A 23,211-nucleotide genomic window follows, 5' to 3' on the forward strand; every position below is an offset into this window, starting at 1 on the left:
TTAGAACAGCTGAAAATCGGCGAATAGTTGGCCAATTCTTGCTTAGGGCGTTTCAGGATTAGGGATATGCGCATTTTCTGTTGTTTGTGGTATTCATGGTGTTTGTCGACTACAATGTTCATTTGCACCTGGCCGATATTTAATATTGCTGCCGACTTGTAGCACGGCCCATTTCTAGATAAACCTGCAACACTTGGGTAGGAATTCTGGAGTCGACCTCGATGCATTTTCTGTCTTGGCATCACGACAGAATACATGCATGTGCGGGCTTACTATTTCACTCTCTCGGATTTTAACGGATCAGTAACAAGCGATAAAACCAAACTTATCGTAAGGCCTGTATCCTAAACATCAATGTCAGCAGAAATTCCACCACTTCATCAACTTCGATCATCAGTCAGAAACCGCACGAAAAGCGAAGGCCGCAATTACATGCTCGGAACCCGACCGCAATTTTGCAAGGCGACTTCTAAATTTCTAATTGCTGTCGTACAGAATTGAAAACTTCCCGTCGAATATTTACAAGCATGCATAAGGTTTACTTTCCGTCGGTGACAGCGGATTGCCACGCTATGTATCGCGAGTAGGCAAACCTCTGCCGCCAGCAGTATCGAGGCAAGAACTTGAATGAATCGTGAGACAGCAATAAACCAAGAAGATAACATCGTACGAGAGAGTATAAGGTCTGTGTTCGTGAGGGCAGGATATTCTGAAACAAGGGATTAATCGCTATCTCATGCAAACCAAATCCAGTATCTATTAATTAGACACGGCGATAACGCCCTAGGCTTAAAAATAAATCGCTCCTATTTTAGCAAGTATATACATGCCAGTGGAGTCGTTTTAGGGTTGCGCTAAACTTAAAACATACTTGGACAACTAGAAAAATTTCAGCTTTTAGTTTAGATTAGATTTGAATTGAAGGTAAATACTTTTGCAAAATTGGACTAGACTTAGAACTGTAGCTTCACTAATTTCTAAAATTAGATTGGAATCAAAATTGCTGAATTCGAGAAAACTTTGACATATAGAATGGACTTCATTTCATAAAAAATCAGTATTCAGTGTTCACGAGAATGGCAAATGTCTGTACAGTACAGCAAGCTTGACTCGTTTCGCGCTATAAGCCCACAGTTCTCCTGTAGCCTTTTCATGATAAACAGAAACTAGATTACAATTAAAATTAGAACAAAGAAACATTCACAAATTATAGTTTGAGTTAGATTTCTGGTATTTCGCACTAATTAGCCTAATTAGGGAACTACGATTATCAAATTGTCCCAGGCTGGTTGCAGATTTCAATTCCCCGTTGAAAAAGCAAAGTTAATATATTCGTATGTTTTCACAGTTACAATTCAAAATGAGATACATATTTTGTTTATTGCTGATCGCTGTGTTGTGCGGGCTAGCGACCACGAATTCGGTCGTAAAGGTGTCCCCAAGATTAAGGAAGATTATCTGTAGGAAATGTTTCGGGAGGATGTATCGATATTGCTCGGCGAGGATGAGACTGACAAAACGCAGCGGTAAGTTTGCCATCCATGTCAGAGTTGAACGACTTGAATGTTTTCAGCTTTTTCGCAACACATTGAAACAATGGTTTCCAAACTTTTTCAGCTTATGGCGCACTGGAAAAATTATAAAACACTCGCAGCACACTTAAGCTAAGAAAATTGCTATTAAAAGATAGATGTTGTTGTTTATATGAACAGAACATATACAACAGAAAAAAGTAGCATTGTTGACAAACATACCGGAATTTCATCTTTAATTCCAAGCAGTGACTCTCATCTAGCTTTTAATTTCAGTCAAAAAAGAGAAGCCATGTTCAGATAGTCACGAGGATGGAAATATTATCATCGTTTGGATTGTTTTTGCACCGATTAGGGAATAGGATTTGAAAGCAGACAGCCAGATCTCGCCTAATTTCATTTGTAGAAACAGCTTTTTTATAAAATGGGCATTTTCGTAAATGCTGAAATAATACTTGACTTAATTATCATGCCATGTTTGGTCTCATCGTGATTATTTATCAGCTGTTGAAGAAGTTAGACCGCCTTTAAGTCGTATGGGGTGGTCTGCCGGCCTTTTAAAAATATTTGTACAGTTCTTTTCTAAAAAATCCAAAAGTATTCGTGGCACGCCTGATGATCTGTGGCGGCACACTGTTTCGAAATCACCGGATTAGAATGCTAGCTACGCATTAATTCAAATTAGAGTTAGAATTACTGCATTCGCAAAAGCTTGGAAAAAGAGTTAAAGTCCAGATTAGAAATAAATAAAACGAAAATGAAGTTCATATCAAATCGAAGTTTATTCTAAGAACGATAATGGTAAATGTCTGTACAATGACCTTGACTCGTTTCGCACGAGATAGTTCCCCTGTAGCAATTTCAGGAAAAGCAGAACTTAGATTCGAATTAAAATAAGAACATAGAGACATTTCGCAAATTAGATTATATTTAGATTACCGATATTTCGCTCTGACCGGATAATTAGACCCCCATATCGTCTGATTCTTGTCGATATCGCTGTTTGCTTACAATTGGTTCTTTTACGCGCAGTCGGCGACGTATCGAGCAGCGTTAACGACCATCACTCAAGGCCAAAACGCGCGGCTTATCGGAAAGTTCGCATCCAGTTGAGAAGCTGCAGCGTCTGTCGGGACATTTGCTATAAGAAAAGGATTTGATGTCACTCCGTCTTCGCAAAAGGTTGCAGACATAGAAGTAATGCCCACGATCGCGAGTCCGGGCGAAGAATATACTCGACGAACTCTGGACAATTTCTCTCACTAATTCCGGTCGAAGTACTTTGTACAGCGATAGAGAGAGAGAGAGAGAGTCTTTATTTTCATCGAACCAAAATACATAACAAACGGCAGTGATGGTGGTACAGAAAATATGCGTGCACAGTATTCGGTATTAGATAGGAATGATCGATAAGACCGTGAAGGTCATCTAGTCTGATCACACCAGCATCAAACAGGTACACAGTCTGGCTGTAAAGAAGGAAAATAGAAAAAAAATTAAACAATGGTGGCAAATGATCAATGAAGCAATGTCTGGGCGAGGTAGGGCAACAGTGTTAGTGTAACGACAAGAGGTGATCAAGTAGGGCTTTTTTGAATCTATTATAAGGCAATTCACGGATATGTGGTGGTAATGCATTCCAGATGATAGGTCCCGAGTAGTCGATAGATCTCTTAGTTAGGTTGCTATTGGGTGGGGGATAGTAAGATATCAAGTGATTCAATCGCATTGTAGTGAAACAGCATAATGTTCCGTGGAGTATACTTGTGAATCTAATTTATTCAATTTATACAATTTACATCGTAATCGTAAATGCAGAGCTAGAAAACTCCAAAATATCAGCCCTTCCAAAGTAGATTCGAAGTCGAATGACTGAATTCGCAAAAGCTTGTGAATATACGTTATTTCCGGATAAGGAATAAATGCAATAGCAATCAACTTTAGTTCAATCAAACAAAAGTCTATTCTCATATGCGTACAATATCTGTACAACCAGCTTGGCTCGTTTCACGCTATACAGTTCTCCTGTTAACGTTTTCTGGAAATCCATCAATTTGGTTAGAATTAAAATGTGAGCATGGAAGCACGTCCCAATTTAATTACAATCACAAGAGAGCTGGAACTATCTAGCTAGTTGCCCAAGTACGCGCGAATGACTAATCACGGTATAACATTTTTCACCCCCAATTCTGTTGCATTCTGTGATGCAACAATATGTCGCCAGCCGAAATTTCTTGCAATCCACCGAAAATACGGACGTGTACTATATTTTATGTTGCTATTTATTCGTGTTTTGCTGTTCTCCATTTGATACCGAATATTTAACCAGGAATTTTTTGTAGAGAGTCATAATATTTACAAAACTGGACTTTGCGAACGCAGAATGTGCAGCTCGTCGACCTACGCTGCGATTCTAGATCTAGAGAAGTAATTGCGAGATCTTCAGCGATAAAAAATAATCGAAGTTGAAGACTGAGGATGACCGAGGACATGAAATGTTATGAACTCGCTTTTTGATAGTCACTCACGATATCTATAGAAGAACTATTTCTGATGTTCGGCTTTATTGCGAGCTTTGCACGATATATGATTCTATTTTGAAATAAAAATCATTGAAATTCCGGAACACGTCCGTGTTTGGAAGGCTACAGACGAGAAAGATGTCGCCGATTATGATTTAGCATCGACTTTCACATTGAAGCCAATACCGTCAAATGAAGGTAGTGTCATCAATCGCAATGACTAGGCTAAAACATCAAAGTGCAGTATCAGCATTAAGTTATTAGGAATTTCATCATTTCGAAACACCACAAGACTGTGATGCAATGAAAAGATAGAAAAGTGACTTGACGACATGAAGTAGTCTTTCAAATCAGACGCCAACCTGGGCCTAGTCAATGTAAATAAGAGGCTTGCATGCTGGATGGAAAGAAATAAGGGGTAACGTAAAACGACTAATGATGAAAATGAATAACGTATGTGTCAATAGGCGAGGTTGATATATCGGGTCTTGATCCGTTTAACTTGCGGGCTGACTCGTATTCCTTATCAATATGCTCTGAAACATTTTATTTTATTTACGCAATAGAGGTCGACCGTCAGATGGAATGATTGTTCAGGCGTGGAATTCCTCCGCTGAATATCTTTCATACGGGAAATAAAACCTTGATGATCATGCCATTTTTGTACGTACCCGAAATTGAAGAATTAACGCAACAATTCTATGAGCGAGCCGTGAACTGTCACAACCAACTTTGACGGGACGAAAACGAATATCGCGATCTCTAATTGGGACTTAAATCAGACAAAATCGACAGTATTTATTCCCGTGCGGATAATGACTTTCGCTTCGCACGGGTTAACTCCGGTAGGTATGATAAAAATGATAAAATGACCGCAAAATTGTTGGATAGGTAAAAAGCCTAGCGCCGGTGGCGCCTTTGATGTTGGCGGGCGAGAAATAGATAACGAATCGTTTGATTTACAAAGCGCGTTTTGATGACTTTGTAACGCTACTCGGATGAATCAGTACCTTATACACAGGAAGCTTATACGCGTATACAACACTGGGGTGCGGGGGTGCAGGTGGAAAATACGTATTTACACCGGGATTGGTAAAATAGATAGGCCTAATTCTATAGTTGCCGTATTAGACTAATCAGAGCGAAATAGAATTTGTGAGCTGTTTCTATGCCCTCATTTTACCAATTTATTCTAATATCTGGTTTAACCTGCAAATGCCATACTGGAGAACTCTATCGTGCTAAACGAGACAATCTTAATGCACTATATGCACAAATGAACATCCATTGTCCATTCTAATGCTTATGATGATGAACTTTGAATTGATATACCGAACCAGATATTTGTTGTTTTCCTATATTAGTTTCCAGTTTTTGTGAATTGAGTAATTTCAATTGTGATCTAATTTGTATCAAACTGTGTAGCTATGATTCTAATTCTAATCTACTTTGGAAAGACAGAAAATGTTTTGTTTTCAACTCTGCGTTACACCTCCGTGTGTTTGATCAGAATTGAAAGCTTGCTCGACGTTTATCACAATACGCCAACCTCATGCCACTTCATTTTGTCTATTGCTTTCTATCTTATCTTCATACTTTTCATTCAGTGTGCATGCCTCCTCTTTACATCGCCTAGGCCAGGGGTGGGCAAACAACGGCCCGCATCACCGTTCTGTGCGGCCCGCGAGAGTCTAAAGAATTCTTTTTTAATATTGAATCGAAAAATCGAAATAATGTAGGGACTTGATTAAACTATTTCTTCGTATATTTCACCATAATAATAATTCTAATACAGTAGTTCTGAAACGAGGGGCGAGAAATCATCAGAAATGGGGCGCGAAGCTGAGCTCAACTGAAAATTTTTTTCGCGCTTCGCGCGATTTGCCAACGGTCTAATAATTGTTGCTCGCATTTTTCGCATTTTTAAATCTATCATTTATAGTCGTAACATTTCATAACATGAAACTATCCGTTAAGTTGGCTAGCAACCTGGTGGCGTTTTGTGATATGACGATAAGGGGGCGCGAAATCTTTCACCATCATAAGGCGTGTCTTGAAAAGCTTGAGAACTACTGTTCTAAGGTAAATACTTCCTATGTTATTTTTCTGTTTAATTTCTTGCGCGACAGCCCGATCTCAAGGCCCACACAGTTTGAAAGGTTTCAACTGCTAAACAGCACATAAATCCTAAACGAGATTGGCATAATTCGGATCACGAGTGGGATTTCAAATTGGCCACTCGATACAGTTTTAATTATTTCAGTGAAGTGTTTATAAAAATCGATTAGCGTGTGTCTTGGGTAGATTCGTATGCGTAGAATTGGAGCATTTATATTTTATCTACACATAGTAGAAGCGTGTTTGAAGCTAACATGGTTATGATTCTGTGAGCATTGTAGGCTATGTCCTGGAACTGAACCAAAAGTTAAATTAGTAAATCTATGAACACATCGCTGCTCGCAGATTTAAATTTCCATCCTGTTCTAAGAATCGGGACAACCGACTTTCATCTCTATAGTATTGACAAATTGGTTATTGAGGTCGACCAGCGTATGAAATCTCGCTACTATGTCTTTGACGCGTGTACGATATCATCAAAGCAATGTTTGGTATGTTTTAAATATGCACATATATTATCTCCATGTCCTCACTATATAATCAAATACCGATATTACGTTTTGGTTCATCCCATTTCATATAGTGCGGCCCGCGAATGGATTCAGATGTTGAATGCGGCCCCCGAGCTCAAAAGTTTGCCCACCCCTGGCCTAGGCCCTAGGCCAAGGTGGGTGTCTGATTTCAAAGACTACTCCATGTCGTATCGACACCATCCTATCTTTTCATTGTGTCGAATTTTGTGTTGTATAGAAATGATAAAATTGCTAATAAACCAATGATGATGAAAAAATACTGCCAGTTTGTATGTATATTTTTTTCGTCTATTGGTGTGACAACTAAAAGCCTTTCCATCTATGTACGACGATATAAGTTGGCGTATCCGTACTCTCCCTTTGTTTTAGTCTTGATTTTTTTCGTGCCTATGCGTTGTGGGAAGAGAAAACATTCAATTGTAAACGCGAACGTTGGAATTTGGTTCAATATTTGTATTATTCAATCTCCATTCGGGTTTCTACGGAGTCCTGGGACATTTTGAGTGGAACTATTATACGGCCCACGTTGCTTGCATACCTCGGTTTCGCATTGGTACATTTCTTCAGAAAACTCTTGAGTGTACACTGTTTCGTCTTCAGCGAATTTTCTGTCGATATCACCGACTTATTATTTATCACTGGCCACTATAAAACAGTTGCTACCTTCCTATTTCTCGTACCCACTTTTGATTCATTCCGTCTTCATTCCCTACAACCGAAAACCTTCACCCACCCCTTAGAAATGCTCCCTCCAATAAAATTTAGTAACACTTTGTTTTGTACGGACTTGCTATTAGTGAAAGTCGCAGTATCGAACACTCACAATAAAATTAACAGAGCGGAGATCTTCTAAACGTAAATGCATTGTCGCGCTTTCCTGAATATGTATAAAGTATAGACTGTGTCGTTTGAAAATTTTCCAATTTTAACAAGGCAGGGTTAAGTAAATAAGTTAATGTCGACAATACAACTTTGAGAATCACTTTGTGTGATAAGCTTCCTCATGGTGTTGACGAACTTACACAAGACGTACTCTACTATGAGGGCGAGTCCGCTATCCCCGTGAATATTAAAACGGCATTAGATATTGCAAAGGACAACAACTTAAAGAATAAATACAAATACAATAAAAACCGCCGCACTCTTCGCGTACCTCTGAAAAAAGCTCTCTCGTGTACCGCTAGTGTACCGCCACCACAGTTTGGGAACCACTGCTCCACAGCGCTTTGTGGTTGTAGCCGATAAAAGGCAAACCAGCTTCGTTGAGGTGCGGTGATCACTGATCACAGTAGCCTAAAACGGCAGAGCGTTGTCGTTACAATCACCCACAGCACTTAAAAAGCAACCAAATCAAAATATTTCAAATAAAACAGCTGCAGCAGCGTCTTCTCTTCGACTAGGTTCGTCTTCATGATTGCCCGCAGAACAAAACGGAAAAATTGTCTTCATCCAGTCTGGGAAAGCGGCCACAACCATCACCATGTTAGTGAAGACTATTAGTTGCACTGCCATACCGATGATCACTCCCAGCCTCTTGATGTAGATAGCGCACAGCGTGAACCCAGTAACGTCCGTGAAGGCACAGACAGACGCACAGACCAAGGATCTGCGAATCACCGGAGTCATATCAATGGTGGAAGCCTGGTTCTCCGTACTATACCTCATAAGCGGCCGCACCAGAGTCCATAAAATGGCCGGATGGAGTAACACTGAACCGACCGCGCTGGATATCCATGGAACATTCGCGGGAAGTAATGATCCTGTTACGGTACAACCAGAACCTTCCACGGCAAAGCAGTATGCAGTCGCGTAGATACCGGTGTTGATGAGAGGGAATACAAGGGATAAGGCGAGAGAGAGTCGCCTCAACATCCGGAGTCCAGAAATTGTGAGATGCACGAGACCCGGCTCCTGATAAAGGGTGCTCTGACGCGCCCAGAAAGTTAGATATGAAGTCAAGAGTGCCAGATTGCCCGAAGTTACCTTCACCAGCTTAGTCGGGGCGCAGAGCGCGTGTGCGAAGTAGTCGACTACAACCTCTTCGAAGATGTCCGAGCCGAACGTACAGGCAGAGCAGACCACGCACAATATAGAGAACCTGCCAAGCCACGGATTGGTGGGAGGGTCAGCTCGCGGAGATAACGTGTTTCCGAATCAGAGCGGATGCGAACCAGATCGAAACGAACAGGTAAAGGCTGGTAGTCGATCCGAGAAGCTCCCATTCGACCCGATTTTTCGTCACAATCACGGAAACGTTTCCCGTCTTCATACTACTGATGTTTCTTTCGAATGGAGTTTACAGCTCAGTCTTCCTATGTAAAAAACGCATTGATCATTCCTTTCTGATGATACCTTTCACATCCATTGTCATTCCTGAATTATGCGGTGGGGGTATTTATTTCGACGATCAGTTTTGTAATTGCCATCCACTGTTCCACGATTATCGATGAGTGCCCCATCGTGCCGTCAGCTTGAGTTGGACGAAATAAAATTCCCAGCTTTTCCAAATTAGAATTATACCTACGCGTTTTTTTATACGGATTAGAATTACTGTATTCACAAAAACTTGAAACTCGAGTTAAATTCCTTATAGGAAAGAGATATACAACAAAAATCAAGTTCGATTCATATCTAAGCAGACTTAATTCCCATAAGCACAAGCATTGCAAATGTCTATACGCTAAACTGGGATCGATTCACACAGCACAGTCATCTGGTAGCATTTACTGGAAAACTACAAGTTAGATTGGAATCAAAATGGGAGAATAGAAGCCTTTGACAGATTAGATTACTGGTATTTGGTTCTAATTAGGCAACTAAGATTATCTAGCGGTCCTCGTCTGCCCTCGCCCATCCCCAGGAAGCGCATAGCGCTAGACGATTCATCTTTATTTCTTTATTTCCTTGTTAGTTAATGCACAGTTATAACAAAAATACGCGGAAGAACATAAGGTAGCACGAATTTGCTCAAAAAAGAATTGTTGACAGAGAAAGCAAGAATACGAAGTCGAACACTCTCGTTTCGCAGCGAATATGGCGAACCCGGTCGCTCTACCGACCCCTCTGCATAATTGTGATACTTCATAAGTATCGTAGTTGCGATAGGAACAGGACGGAGCATAATGACAGCAAATGGCTTCAATCATCCCCATTTCAACCGATCATGCATAACTACGAATGAAATCGGAGACGCAATACTTCCCGAAACCCGAACTTTTTCAGACAGCAGCTGGCAAGACGTTTCAGGGCAGTAACGAGCTACGCGCGGTTGTGACGTCACGAGAGACATATGTTCTAACACTCGCGAAGGAGCGTCCGGTGGACGGGAAATTGTTGACTAACAGAAAACAAGGGCCTCGTGAAAAATTTTGAAAAATAACTGCAAAGCGACATTGCGATATAATACTAAAAATGCATGGAATACGCGCGCTAATTGCCATGGAAACAGCGGAAGAAGCAAGTTCAACGTCACTATAGTCAAATGTATAAAGAAATATTTAAAAAAGCGAAATATTTTCACATCAACATTGAACGATTTCTTTCCCTTATGCGGAAAAGTTTATTTACAGATAACTAACCTACGGATAGTCTGCCCGGCCAGGCACCCAAAGAAGACTAGAAATTGGGATTGTTGCAGACAATCGGGGTCCCCCAATAGTTCATTGTCATCGTCATTGTAATGTATCTGAATGTCTGGAACAATGCCGATTTCGACTTTTAATGGGGGTAGTTCCCGGGTCCCTACAAGATTACGATTTATATTTTCGTTCAAGACCAATTTTATTTCCGGTCGTAACCTAGAATATTACCATATTTCATCGCTGTGGAATCAAACTAGATTATGTCTATGTTACACACTTTGAGATGATTAACTTAATGTAAACTTTTTATTTACTTTCGGCGATATCTATGAATAACATTGAAACAATATGACAAGCAAAAACATGGCCAAGATACGGCCGTATTAAATGAAAGATTTTCATAAATTTAAAAAATGGATCGAAAAAATTGAAAAATGAACATAAACTACTTTGATTCCACACCGAGGATTTGCTGTATCTTGGCCATATTCGAAGCAAGCCCGACATTTCATTGTTGCTCCAAAAAATAAATAAGTTACCGCATTATTCGTATTTCGTCTATCAGTACTGGAACTTAAAAAATAGGACCAGAAAGTGTTAAGAGTGATCAAATTAGTATATTATAAATGCCAGGCATTCTATATCACTCAAGCAGCGCTACATGAAAGTGGATTTTCTTCCCGACATGGACTTGACCATGTGGTGAATTGAAAGTGACTCAACTTGACTCGATTCATAACCTAATAAAGTGATATTGACTTGTAACTAGGAACGTTATGATTTGGTTACAACCCTGTACTTTGGTTGTCTAAATGTCCAGTCGTGCAGTTCAGTGTTTCGCATCTATCCGTAAGTTATTTATCTGTAGTTGATTGCAGTATAGCGCCCCGTATTGTTGATTCTTTTTGCGCGAGAAAACGTCACGCTCCGTTCAGATTTAACTGGTCGTACTGAGAATGACTTGGTGTCGAAATAGAAAAGTTATTCGGCGTGTCCGCGCCTCCCGAGCTGTTATTGCGATAGAGTCGGTCGTAGGCGGATCTGGGAGCGTGCTGGTCGTTCCTCCCGAATGTTCCTGTAGTAGAATGACGAGTATTTCATAACAGAATTTCGTGTCTGAATCAGTCAGCGTTAGGTCAAAAAATTGTTTACAAAGTCATGCATTTGGCAATTCGTTTCTATCGCAGATGTTTGCACTGTGGGTGAACTTATCATTTGATATTTTACAGCTTGTAGCCTACTCTATAGGCCTACCGTTGTAGACGGCCCATTTTCTGCTCATTGCTAATCATAAACGGTCAAATGAAACAAATACATTTCTCCATTGTTTGCAAGCTACTTGGTAACGACAGACACTTTCTACCCGAGAATGTAGGAAAAGTATTTTTCGTTGTACTACAACAAATTTTAATTTTTTCTTCCCTAATGCGTGATGCAACTACTGGAAATCTTCATGGGTCCAGATTTCGTCAAAATAAAGTTTCTTCATGTAAAAATTTGTCTGTTTTTAAGTCAAAAAAGTTTTCCAGGCCAAACTACTTCGTGAGGACAGACAGTTCCAACCAGAAATGGAGATAAGTAGTACAATTATAACATTATCTGCCAAAAAACCTAATTTACATACACGAGGGAAAAATTTTGTCAAATTAGGTTTTTTTAAAGGCCTAAAAATGTCAAAATTTTGATTTTTTAGTTCAAAATCTTCTGTTTTTCGGCAAAAAAATCACTTTAGTCATGAACGTCATTCGGATTCCGACTGGATTTTGCACAATTTTTTGTCAGTAGGATCGGATTCCAATTCTCTATAAAATTTTGTTACGGATCTTCTCCAGATAGTTGTAACTTATATTTCGGATATTTGTGGACAGTTCTGGCCTTAAGTGAATTTTGATTACAAGCCAGAAGGAAAATTTCTCAACTCGATAACTAAACACGGACAGCCAACAACTTTTGATAGCACTGGTAGCACTGTAAAGTTGCTCTGTCAAGGGTCCGAGAAAATATAAATCAGCTAACCCTATCCATAGCTTTTGTAAAGCATATGGTCTGACTGTATCTTCGCATAGCTGTAGAATTGGGATTCCTCGAAAAAGTTATTCAAGGATTCTCAGACATCAATTCGTACTGGTGAATCCTATGTATATTTTGGTAGACCCTAGGGCGGTTGAAGAGTACTGCTTTAAATAATTAATAGATAAATTATGTTCAAAATAAATAAAACCTCTTGTAGACTCACCGATTGCAGAGTCGCCACCGTCAGGCGAAGCCTTTGCTTTAATCGGAAGCGCCGGAACCTCGTCCATTACCGGACGCGGAACCTTATAAGAAGGCGGCCTTCTGATCACGCCCACCTCATTCTGCTCGGGTATACTCTCCCGGCCGTACATCGCGTGATTCAACGCCATAGGAGCGCCGTCCGCGCCCGGCACCGAGGAATAATAAGGGTCGCTATGCTGCTGCTGAAAAGGGGGGTAGGAATGCGACGAATTGTTTGACGAGGAAGAATGTCTCTGCATTCGGGAGGGGGATTGCGAATTGCCCCTTCTTAAGTTCGCGGCGCGAAAAGGCGCTTCCCCCGCGGAATATCGCGCTTCGTGCGAAAAAGTATGGTTGCGATTGAGGTTGTTCGGGGGTTGAAAAGTCCCGTTTTGTTTCGGACCGGGCAAAAAACTGGACATCGGCGGACGCCCGTTCATACCCTGGCCTTGTATTTGAAAAGCGGGCGCGTTGCCCCCGTCGATGCCCCACATTCGCTGCATCGTGTCTGATTTTCGGCTTCGGTTTCCCAAGCTCGAACCGGTGGAAGCCTTCGACGAACCGCGTTCGATGTTGGCGGCGACTCGCTCGTCGTCGATGGTGTGGTACTCGTGGTCGTCTTCTTCTGAGGATACAGAAAGCTCGCGTCAGACTGGTGTGGATACTTATCTAGTTGGTTGACGGACATCTGATTACTGTTCTTTGAGTAATTATAGTGATATTTGTAGTTGCTAGTTTTGAAAAGGGAGTAGTTCTAGTTCTAGTTGCGCATTCAAAACAAAAATACATTGCCAAACAACTATGAAACACGTGTCGTTGTTTGACGTGAATCGTGACATCTGTGTTCTGTTGTGTGATGTTCTTGCAGACATTGCTAGCTTAGAGTCATCACTACCAACAGTGACGTAGCCAGGGTGTGGATTTTGGGGGTCAAAACCTTTCCCGTTTGAATCTCAAAACCCCTTCCTTTTTAATTGCCAATTCTATCTCCAATCTGTCTTGGCTCGTTTGCAATTCAGTGATTAGTATGATCACTGATCAGTTATTAGTTAGTTGTGTTTTAGTTAGGTAGTTGCCGATTTTTAGATGTCGCTAGTTCTAGTTCTAGTTCTAGTTTTGAAAACCCGATAGTTTGTACAAATCTGGCAAGAGTGTATTCATGACGTAACAACGGAAGTGGCTTCACCTGAGAAACTGTCTTCGTTCGCGGAATGGAAAGACCCCTTTTGCGGCAGCAGGCCGTTTTGCATCGCCACCACGGGTTCTGATGTCACGCCCGGCGGTAATGCTGAAAGTACATCGAAATTATGGGACGAAAAGCAGGATTTTAAGATCCCGCCCATAAAATGTAATTCTAGTTTCCGTGAGTGGAAATAGTTGTATTCGCCAATTTCAGGTTTAAACGCCAAATACATGGATGTTAAATAGGTGTATTCATCATATTCCCACTACAGTGTGAAATTTTTCGTTTACAAGGGTAGGGAATGGGTGTGTTCATCATAAATCCACCCTAGGGTGAAATTTCTAGTTTTATTGGTCTGTAAACAGGTGTATTCGTAATATTTCCACCACAAAGTGAAATTTGTTGCTGCCGTGGGTGGAAAATAAGCATCTTCCAGCCGATTTGCAACATACGGTGGAAATTGTTGCTATGATACATGGGTGGAAGGCGGGTGTGTTTTCAGATTCCCACCACAGCATGGCGTGTAAATCACGTAAACGCCACTTTCAGGTGGAAGCGTGAAGTTCAGAACCATCACACTCCTGCGATAAATCTCCATTCCAATTGGTGGTGTACTGTATTTGACTGATTTTCATCCCTTGGAAGGGCATCAAGGCACACTGAAAGTGCGTTTTTTATTATTTACACCCCACAATATCATGGAAATATGACGAACACACCTATTTGGTGGAAAATGTCTCCATACGAATTGGTGTTTTATACTCATTTCCATCCCTTGGAAGGGCGTGAAAACGATTTTGCTTGAGAAAGCGGCGTTTGCCCGATTTAAATCCTACGAAAGGGTGAAAATCGGCGATTTTAGTCACGATTTTAGTGCACAGTGTACGGTAAAACTCACCCGGTAGAAGCGTGTCTTTGTAATCCGCGTTCTGAAAATGGTCGGGAACCATCGGTCGGTTCCGTTTTCGACTTTTCTTGTTCTTGTACTGGACTGAAAATCAGACAAAATTATAATTTCTAGCCGTCAAAAAACATCTGAAATGCAAACACTCACATCCGATGTTGTTGTTATCCGGAATGATCTGCAGAGGCGTGTCCGGTTGGTCTTTTTTCCTGCAAAAGACGGGGCTTTGAAAGGGCGCGCTGCACAATTGTACGAACGACTGGATTTTCAAAACGCACAACTAGAACTATACTCGCTTTTAAAAATACGCAACAAAACCGCAACTTATTACTTTTTTAAATCCGCAACTGGAACTGTAACTAGGCCCTACTCACTTCGTAAAAAGCGCAACTAAAACTAAAGCAAGAGCTACTCTATTTTTAAAGTGCGCAACGAGATCTAGAACTTGAACTACTCACTTTTCTAAATGCGATACTAGAACTAGCAGTGCTAAAAACAGTATTTAGTTAACCGTCAATCAACTGGATTGGTAGTTTATACAAGTCAGTAGCGCCAACTGGCGGGTTACTCACCGTTTCTTGACTAGAAACAAAACCAACGCGGCCAGGAGAATTGAAGTCACGGAAAGGGCGGCCACAATGGCGATGATCAGGATGCTGTTTTCTAAAATACAACAGCCCGCGTCAGGTCTCCGTATCATTGCTAGGTACCCAATTACAGAGATGGTTCACGAGAAAATGTGCAGCTCTTCCAAATTAGATTACTATTAGAATATAATTGATAAACAACGTGTTTTTAATTCCCTACTGGTTGCCAACGAGTGTCAGCCGAGAATATTTTGGATTATTTTAACAAGAATATATTATTCAAATGCAAAATAAGAATTATAACTACAAAGTTGTTTTTCTTGGAAATTATACATCAGAATTATTATTATTGAATTAGCAAAAGCTTTGAAATTGGTTTTAATCCGTCTTTAGAAACGAATACACCAATAACGAAGTCCAGTTCATATCAAATCAGACTTGATTGTCAGAAGCATGAGAGTGGCAAACTCTCTGAAATAGAATCATAAAAGAGTCTTCGGCAAACCGCGCGAATTCTGTCGTAGACGAAATGAATGCCCGGGGTGTCGCGTGATCAAATCCTTTCTTAGAACGGAAAGGATTAGTAATTGACCTCTTCGAATTTTCATGTTTTAATGAATGCTTTCGCCCGGAATACTGTTAAATAAGAAGGCTGCTTCCGAGAGACTTGGCTCGCGTCCTACGGAATAATGAGAGTCGCACGGCTGCACGGCAGAGTTGAGTGGCTGGAAAATTTTCTGCATTTCCAAGTTACATCAGAATTACGAATTACACATTTTTCCGAAATTAGATTATAATTATGACTATGACTGCACAGATTTTACGAATACGAATTGTACCTGCACAATAGTTTCTAAATTAGATTTTCCAAATTAGATTAGAATTAGAATCATAGCTGAACAGTATTTTATTTAAAATTAGATTAGAATTAGGATTATAGCCGGACAATAATTTATTCCAAATTAGGTTAGAATACGAATTGTAACTTGACAACTTTTTGTAAATTATATTAGAATTACGATAATAGCTATACATTTTTTCGAAATTAGATTAAAGTTAGAACTACAACTGCACAGATTTCTATTCCAAATTAGATTAGCATTACAATTCGCAAACGAGATACAATAAAAATCAAAAATTTCACAAATTAGATGATAATTACATTCCCGGTATTTCTCTGCGATTCATGTAATTTGAAAGCTAAAAATGTTTGGTTGTCCAAGTCTGCCACAGACAACGTAAAAAAGTCACGTTTATCCGAAGCGTGAAACGCAGCGAACAGTGTAAATTCCTCGACCATCAGAGCCGAACAAATCTCCGAAAGCAGCTCCAACTTTTCTGGTAATACGGCGCGAGTTACGCGATTAGGGGCCAGTCGACGGCGACACAGTATCGCATCACGCGCATTGAACAGTAACATACTGAGAAACTAAGGCACGCACATTTTTTGCGACTACAAAGAATAATACACAGTCGAATGATGCATTGATATCGAAATAAACCATTCACATTTGCTGATACAGTGATCGATATACAACGATCTTTCAAATTCTCTAATGGTTGCTGGAGATTGCCCCGCCTTTCAACCTCATTTCAATATGAATATAGTATTCAACTGTATATTGATTGAATTTGTGTAGCTACAAGAGTTCTACACTGCGCGAAGATGTTTTGGCAATTGATTTTAATTTGTGACAATGCTGTGGGTTGATCAAGACTTTCCTGATATGCTAGGGTCGCCGTATTTTGGAATCCGTGAAACATTTTAACAAATCATAAAAGTCAGATTGCCGGACTACAAAATTGCTGATTCTAAAATCTGTACCGGAAATCTTGCTGTGTTGACTAAATATCAAAATAAAAAATGGTCATCTTTCCGACTCTACTCCCGAATTACCCACTTTTTAACGATACTATTGTAGTGTTGACCAAAAAAATACATTTTTACAGTCCTACTCCCGAATGACCTACTGGAACGTCCGCATTACAGATTCCGCGTCATTTATGGTGGTATTTTTAGTTCGGCCTGGCCATCACCCTGGCTGTCAAAGCTATAAAGGAGGACGGACGGGGCCTACGATACTACTTAAGTATCGTAGGCCCCGGGACGTATTTATAAAAAGGAGCAAATTTAGGCGTCCTCGGGGGTCATTTTAGATTTCCACGAAAAAGGAGGGCATATAGTAACTCTGCGATATGACGTTTCCACTAACATTTGTAGCTTTGCACTACACTTCTCGTATGAGGCTTCAAGGCTTCCAGAGTGGAAAATAGCATTAAAATATAGTTCTAGTTGATAAATGACCTTTAAGTACGGCAAGGAACGTATCATTCCAATATGAGAAAAAAACATCTCTCATTGATCGGATCGCGTCGTTAGAATGCACGATTCGGATTCGAAACACCCAAATCATTGTTCCCATACACACGAGTTATCACGACGCACAGGAAGGCATTGTTTGTGTGTGTGTGTGAGTGTGTGAGTGTGTGAGTGTGTGAGTGTGTGTGTGTATGTGTGTGTGTGTGTGTGTGTGTGTGTGTGTGTGTGTGTGTGTGTGTGTTGTTATAATGATTTATCAATCTCACCTCCTATTCCGCCTTCCGACTCGGTCTGAAATGAGGATGACAGGTTTTACTGCGCTGAAAAGGACACACTGTAACGTCACACACTCACCTTGGGCGGGTTCGTCTTTTTCGGGAGTTCGATCGAAGTCGGGACTCCGGCTGAACAAAAAGAGGCGTTCAGTAACGAAGCACTTTTGCTTTCTCATAGTACTCAAGTAGGTTATGTCTACTTGCGTTACCTACTCAAGGGATTTAAGGCTAAACTAGGCCTGGAACACTCCTGCTTTCAGACTACTAAAGTTGGTTTAGCCTACTTAAACTACTTGCTCATATGATTATTAGAGTATTTTCAATAACAGCTTTCAGTTTTTTACCAAAAAGTGGGCCTGGAATATCAATTTTGTTACTTCCATCGAAAAATCGTAACATATGCTTGCAATCGAGCGCCACTTCTACTTCTACAAATAATCTTCAGATTTTTAGACGAAACTAGGCTTAGAACACTTACTTTTTTAAGAAATAGCTAATTCTTACTTCTACCCACAGTATTCAGTTTTTAGCCAAAACTAGGCCTGGAACACTTGATTTTTTACTTATTCGAAAATCTCTATTTCTGCTAATCGAGCATAAATTTACAACGATAGTTGTACGGAACAGTTTTTTAGCGACAACTACTAAATTCTTGGACTTAAAATCGAAAGTAGTTTAGAGGTGTGGCTGCATCAGTTTTACGAGTGAAATTGTTATCACAACTGAGAAACAGTAACCCCTGTGTCACTGCAATTGAATTTATTCATCAAGATCGCGCCTAATTGAAATGTGATAAGATCAATTTGCGTTGTCCGAGAATCTTGCAGTTTCAATAGTAGTTCACTCTTCCTTGATAAACTTAAACTTCTTGAGTACTTTTAAGAACGTTCATATTCTTCTACCATTGGGATTAGTTTTGGCATGTCTTGTATAATGGTACCTCTACGTTTGAGTACAAACGCCGACTAATTTGACCAATTCTACAGTCGCTTTGACCATATACTCGTAACTTGTTGAACTCACCTGGCGGTGGGCCGGTGCTGCTTAACGCAACCATCGTGAGAGGTACGGTCAGATCGCCCGGGCGTTCGATATCTGATGAAAGGAAAGGATTGATTCGAGTTAGAATGGTACCTACGTAGTTTTTTTCAATTTCAAATTAGATTAGAATGATAAAGGTATCTACAGTTTTTTTTCACATAACTAGAAAATTATAATGTAAACTACAGTTTCTTTTTTCAAATTACATTAGACTTAGAATTTCAGCCAGTTATTTTTTCAAATTACACCAGAATAAGAGTGTAGCAGTTTTTGATTCCGGATTACATTAGAATATGAAATTTGGCTAAAGTTATGTTTCCAAATAAGATTAGATTTAGAATTTTACCTACACATTGCATTAGAAATAGAATTTCAACTACACACCATTTTTCCAAATCACACTATATTTTAGCTTCACTTTTTGCCAATTTAGATTAGAATTAGAACAATATATGTATTTTGTCAAATTACATTAAAATTAGAATATTAGCTACAGTTATTATTTTAAAAATTAGATAAGAATCAGAATTATTGGATTCACTTCGGAAGTTGAAAGAAATACACCAAAATCAACTCCATATCGTATCAGAGTTCATTCTGATAAGCACGACAACAGCAAAGGTCAAGTCTGGACGTGAGGGGTAAAGATCTTACCGCATCCGAACAGGGCGACTTGAAGGCTGTACCGGAGCTTCTTTGAGCTCACCGGAGTCGGATAAATCCGGATAAATCTGGCGGCGATCCGCGGCCGGATGAAGTTGTTGGTCATGTTCATGAAGATGTTTTTATTCCCGGGAAAGATCTGTTGACGAGAATTTGATATCAACATGACATACCCGCGGCCAGGATGCGAAAGGGGCTATCCCCCGTCATCTACAAATTCTTCGTCAAATTCCTAAATACACACAAAGAAGTGTATTTTTGCAGACTTATTCACTGTTCAATGTCCGTTTTATTTCTTATCACTCCTTCAAATTTTGTGGTAAATTTTCTCAAACTTTGTAAATTTTATTATCATTCCCGACCGCCCCCAAAGCCTTCCGTAGTTTCCATCTCTTACATGAACTAAAGCATTTTTGACAGATTCATTCAACTTGAAATTTTTCTTAATGCCATTTAGTGTTTAATGTATTCAATTGTTGATGTTAATATTTCACCCCAAAAAGTTTTCGTAAATCTTGCTACATTTACACAGCGCAGAGTAATTTTTGAAAGATACCTCAACCATAAATTTTGCTAAATTTACACAACGTAGAGTATTTTTGGAAGATATCTTACCTTTAAACTTTTCTTAAATTTAGGAACGACGGAGCATCTTTGGTACATATATTCAAGCTGAGCTTTTCATTAGCAAGTCTCACGATTTAGTGTCACTATAAAGTTGTCGATCTCAATAGCCCCTCCCAATTTTTCTTAAATCTTCATGCATATACAAATTCACATAAACTAGAGAATTTCTCGGCTATTTTGTGTCGCTGTAGAATTATTGATTCTCACCTTGTCGTGAGAAACGCCCTCTTCCCTGTAGAATGTCCATTCCGAAGTCGCGTTGCCCGATAGTCTGTACGCTATCCTGTACGATTTGGTCGTGAAAAACCGGTCAGACGATCCGTGAGTCATGATGCCTGCAATGGAACCAGATGTATTCGGAACCGGTTCGGGACTATACCAACTCCTGATTAGAGCCCGGCCGATATCAGATCTGTGAGCCGATACCGATTAAACGGGTAACTAGCATTTTAACCGACAGTCCCGACATATTCAGCCGACATCAAAAACATGGCATCTTGCATAAGGTGCATTTCCAGAACATCGGAGCATATATTTGGACAGCTTTGCATCCATTATTATGCTTGGATACAGAAAAAACTAGAAAGTCTACATCAGTGGTTCCCAACCTTTTTCGACTCATCGCCCCCTTTTCAAACTCCAGACCGATCATCGCCCCCCAAATATTGGGAACCGAAAAATGGGCATACAGACTGAAATCACCGGCGAGTTGACTAAGAAAAAAGGTCAACTTTTCGGCTCGACCTCGAAATTACACTTTTCCAGCTAAATTTTGGTGAGTTGACTAACAAAATAGGTGATTTCTCCGACTTGATTCCAAAAGGACCGTAACAGCACTTCGTCAGCTCCCACCGCAATACGTTGGTCTTGACCCTCCTCCATAGGGCGATAAAGAAAACTTCTGCAACCCTCGGACCCAACTCCCTCGATACCTCTGTACCGCTACTTCTCAGCACAAATTTTCGGACTCTTTAGTTTGTCGGCTTAATTCGCGCGAAGCGCGAAAAATTTCTATCAGTCATGATTGAATCGGTTAATATGATCGGGAATTGCATATATATTGCTAACAATTTTTTATCCTCTCTTTGCTCATGTATTCAGATTTACCGGTATAGCTGAGTGAGGTGTCTTGGAAAATGTAGGCCCGTAAATAATAATTGAACATATTCGGGCGGACTCGTGGGTATAATGACTTCGTTACGTAATGACATTTCGTGGTCTGTCTGCTATGTCAAAAGATATTCAAATCGCCCATACGTACTAAACTAAAAGACGCACACGATTTCAAATTGGTATTTCTGCACTGGCAATTAATTTTCTCTGCGAGATGGCATTTTTTGCGGGGTGTTGATTGCCAGGACAGAAACATTTGGCGCCAGCCGTTTAGGCGCCCATGGACAATTAAATATATATGTTTTGTTTATATATAGTATATATATCGAAGTCGGTCAGTATAAAGGCAGTCCTTTTCCGCCAAGGTTTTCTCATTCTGGCACACTTCTCGGAGTCGCATGTTACACGGCCTGAAACTTTATATGCCTTGGTGCGATAATGGCTGACGCCGAGATGCCCATTTCTATAACTCATGCGTATTATTTCTTGGAGGAAGGGTGACCAATAAGCAATAAATATGTGACCACGAAATGGCGCGCAGCGCGAAATTTTTTGGAAAAAGTTGCCTTGATTTCCAAAATAATACTTTATAATTTAATTAATGTTAATTCACGAAAAAACTGTGGGCCCTCCATCCCAATTGAGGGTTTGGGTGTGGCAGTTATGGCCATGAACGCCAATATAGCCATTTCAACGCGCAATCGCCCCCCTATCGCCCCCTTCGTCCATTTTCGCCCCCCTATCGCCCCCTTGGCTATTTTCGCCCCCCTGGACCGACAAATCGCCCCCTGGGGGGCGATATCGCCCACGTTGGGAACCACTGGTCTACATCTATACACCTCTAAGAAGAGATTGCAAGTAACGAAGTACTTCTGCCTTTTCAAAGTTATAAGAAATAGATCAATATTCCCAGTCTATCCGAACCGATAAATCAGCCGGGGTGCATACTACAAACGCAAATCGTGTATTTCCATTGATTTTCACCCTACTTCAAAGTGTATTTGAGGTAAACGTCACTTATCAGGTACTACATTAGGCTTTCACACCCTTCCAGTGGGTAAAAATGGGTCAAATATACCCGTGCTTATGCATGATATATATATTACGAGCTGCACAAGTACACAGAACCCACTACACCCCTACGATATATCTACATAGGGATTGGTGTGTTTGATTCAATTCCGCCCATTGGACGGGTGTGAAAGCACACTCTTTAGTTCCTGGATGATGAGGCGTTTACCTAATCTACACTTTAAGCTGTGGTGTCAATCTGATAAACACACTTATTTTCTACAAGTGTATTTAAAGGGTACCTGTGAGGTTCTTGGACTCGCCTAGGTCGATTTCCAGCCATTGCATCGCGGTGGGGTCGTTTGGACTCCAAGCCTCGATCTGCTCGCCGAATATCGCGTTTTCTGGCTTCCATCTTCTGTTCAAGAAAAGGAATTGGTGATCCAAATCACACATAGGTCAGACTTGTACAAACTACTGGATTATCAAAATGTGCAACGTGAACTAGAACTACTCACTTTTTAAAACTAGCAACTAGAATTAGAACTAGAACTAGAACTGAAGGTACTCACTTTTCAAAACGCGCAACTAGAGCTAGAATAGGGTTACCATACGTCCTCTTTTAAGAGGATTTGTCCTCTTTTTTGATTTTTTTGAAAGTGTCCTCAGGCCCAAATTTCCTCTTTTTTGAGATTTTGTCCTCTTTTTTGAGAATTTTGTTTAAATATAGAGTAAAATTGGAGCGAGATACAGTAAATCAGCACTGAACTAACGCTCCGGTGGCTATTTCTTGAGCTGGGCCGGAAAGTTGACATTTTCCTCCGGTATTGCAAGTCTGAAAATTTTGAAAAAGTGTCCTCTTTTCAGATTTCCAAAATATGGTAACCCTAAACTAGAACTACTCACCTTTTAAACTCGCAACTGGAATTAGAACTAGAACTAGAA

The 23,211-nt window shown here is 40.3% G+C and overlaps 2 protein-coding genes across 4 annotated transcripts in view; one reads left to right on the top strand and one right to left on the bottom strand.

Annotated features, from left to right (window-relative positions):
• The first annotated feature begins 891 nt into the window (after positions 1 to 891).
• LOC145452219 (uncharacterized) lies at positions 892 to 2,821 on the top strand. The gene is made up of 2 exons (XM_080330445.1): positions 892 to 1,526; positions 2,565 to 2,821. The coding sequence occupies exons 1-2, from the start codon at positions 1,337 to 1,339 to the stop codon at positions 2,690 to 2,692; spliced, it is 318 nt and encodes a 105-aa protein (XP_080186571.1). The 5' UTR covers positions 892 to 1,336; the 3' UTR covers positions 2,693 to 2,821.
• Positions 2,822 to 9,586: 6,765 nt separating this feature from the next.
• LOC145452004 (uncharacterized) overlaps positions 9,587 to 23,211 on the bottom strand; it is a 44,989-nt gene continuing 31,364 nt past the window's right edge. The window contains exons 8-19 of one of the 3 annotated variants that reach the window (XM_080330222.1): positions 22,569 to 22,684; positions 20,350 to 20,477; positions 19,507 to 19,654; positions 18,835 to 18,906; positions 17,891 to 17,940; positions 17,803 to 17,827; positions 15,202 to 15,292; positions 14,780 to 14,838; positions 14,624 to 14,716; positions 13,729 to 13,830; positions 12,523 to 13,164; positions 9,587 to 11,361 (exon numbers count right to left, since the gene is read on the bottom strand). In XM_080330222.1, the coding sequence (XP_080186348.1) occupies positions 11,207 to 11,361; positions 12,523 to 13,164; positions 13,729 to 13,830; positions 14,624 to 14,716; positions 14,780 to 14,838; positions 15,202 to 15,292; positions 17,803 to 17,827; positions 17,891 to 17,940; positions 18,835 to 18,906; positions 19,507 to 19,654; positions 20,350 to 20,477; positions 22,569 to 22,684 (1,681 nt within the window). In that variant the 3' untranslated portion in view covers positions 9,587 to 11,206. Of the gene's footprint in view, positions 11,362 to 12,522; positions 13,168 to 13,728; positions 13,831 to 14,623; positions 14,717 to 14,779; positions 14,839 to 15,201; positions 15,293 to 17,802; positions 17,828 to 17,890; positions 17,941 to 18,834; positions 18,907 to 19,506; positions 19,655 to 20,349; positions 20,478 to 22,568; positions 22,685 to 23,211 lie in introns of all 3 variants that reach the window. The other 2 variants (XM_080330221.1, XM_080330220.1) reach the window with 2 other exon arrangements.

This window comes from Botryllus schlosseri, chromosome 12, assembly GCF_051294905.1.
Source record: "Botryllus schlosseri isolate E-star chromosome 12, Bs_hap1, whole genome shotgun sequence".
Classification (NCBI taxonomy): Eukaryota; Metazoa; Chordata; class Ascidiacea; order Stolidobranchia; family Styelidae; genus Botryllus; species Botryllus schlosseri.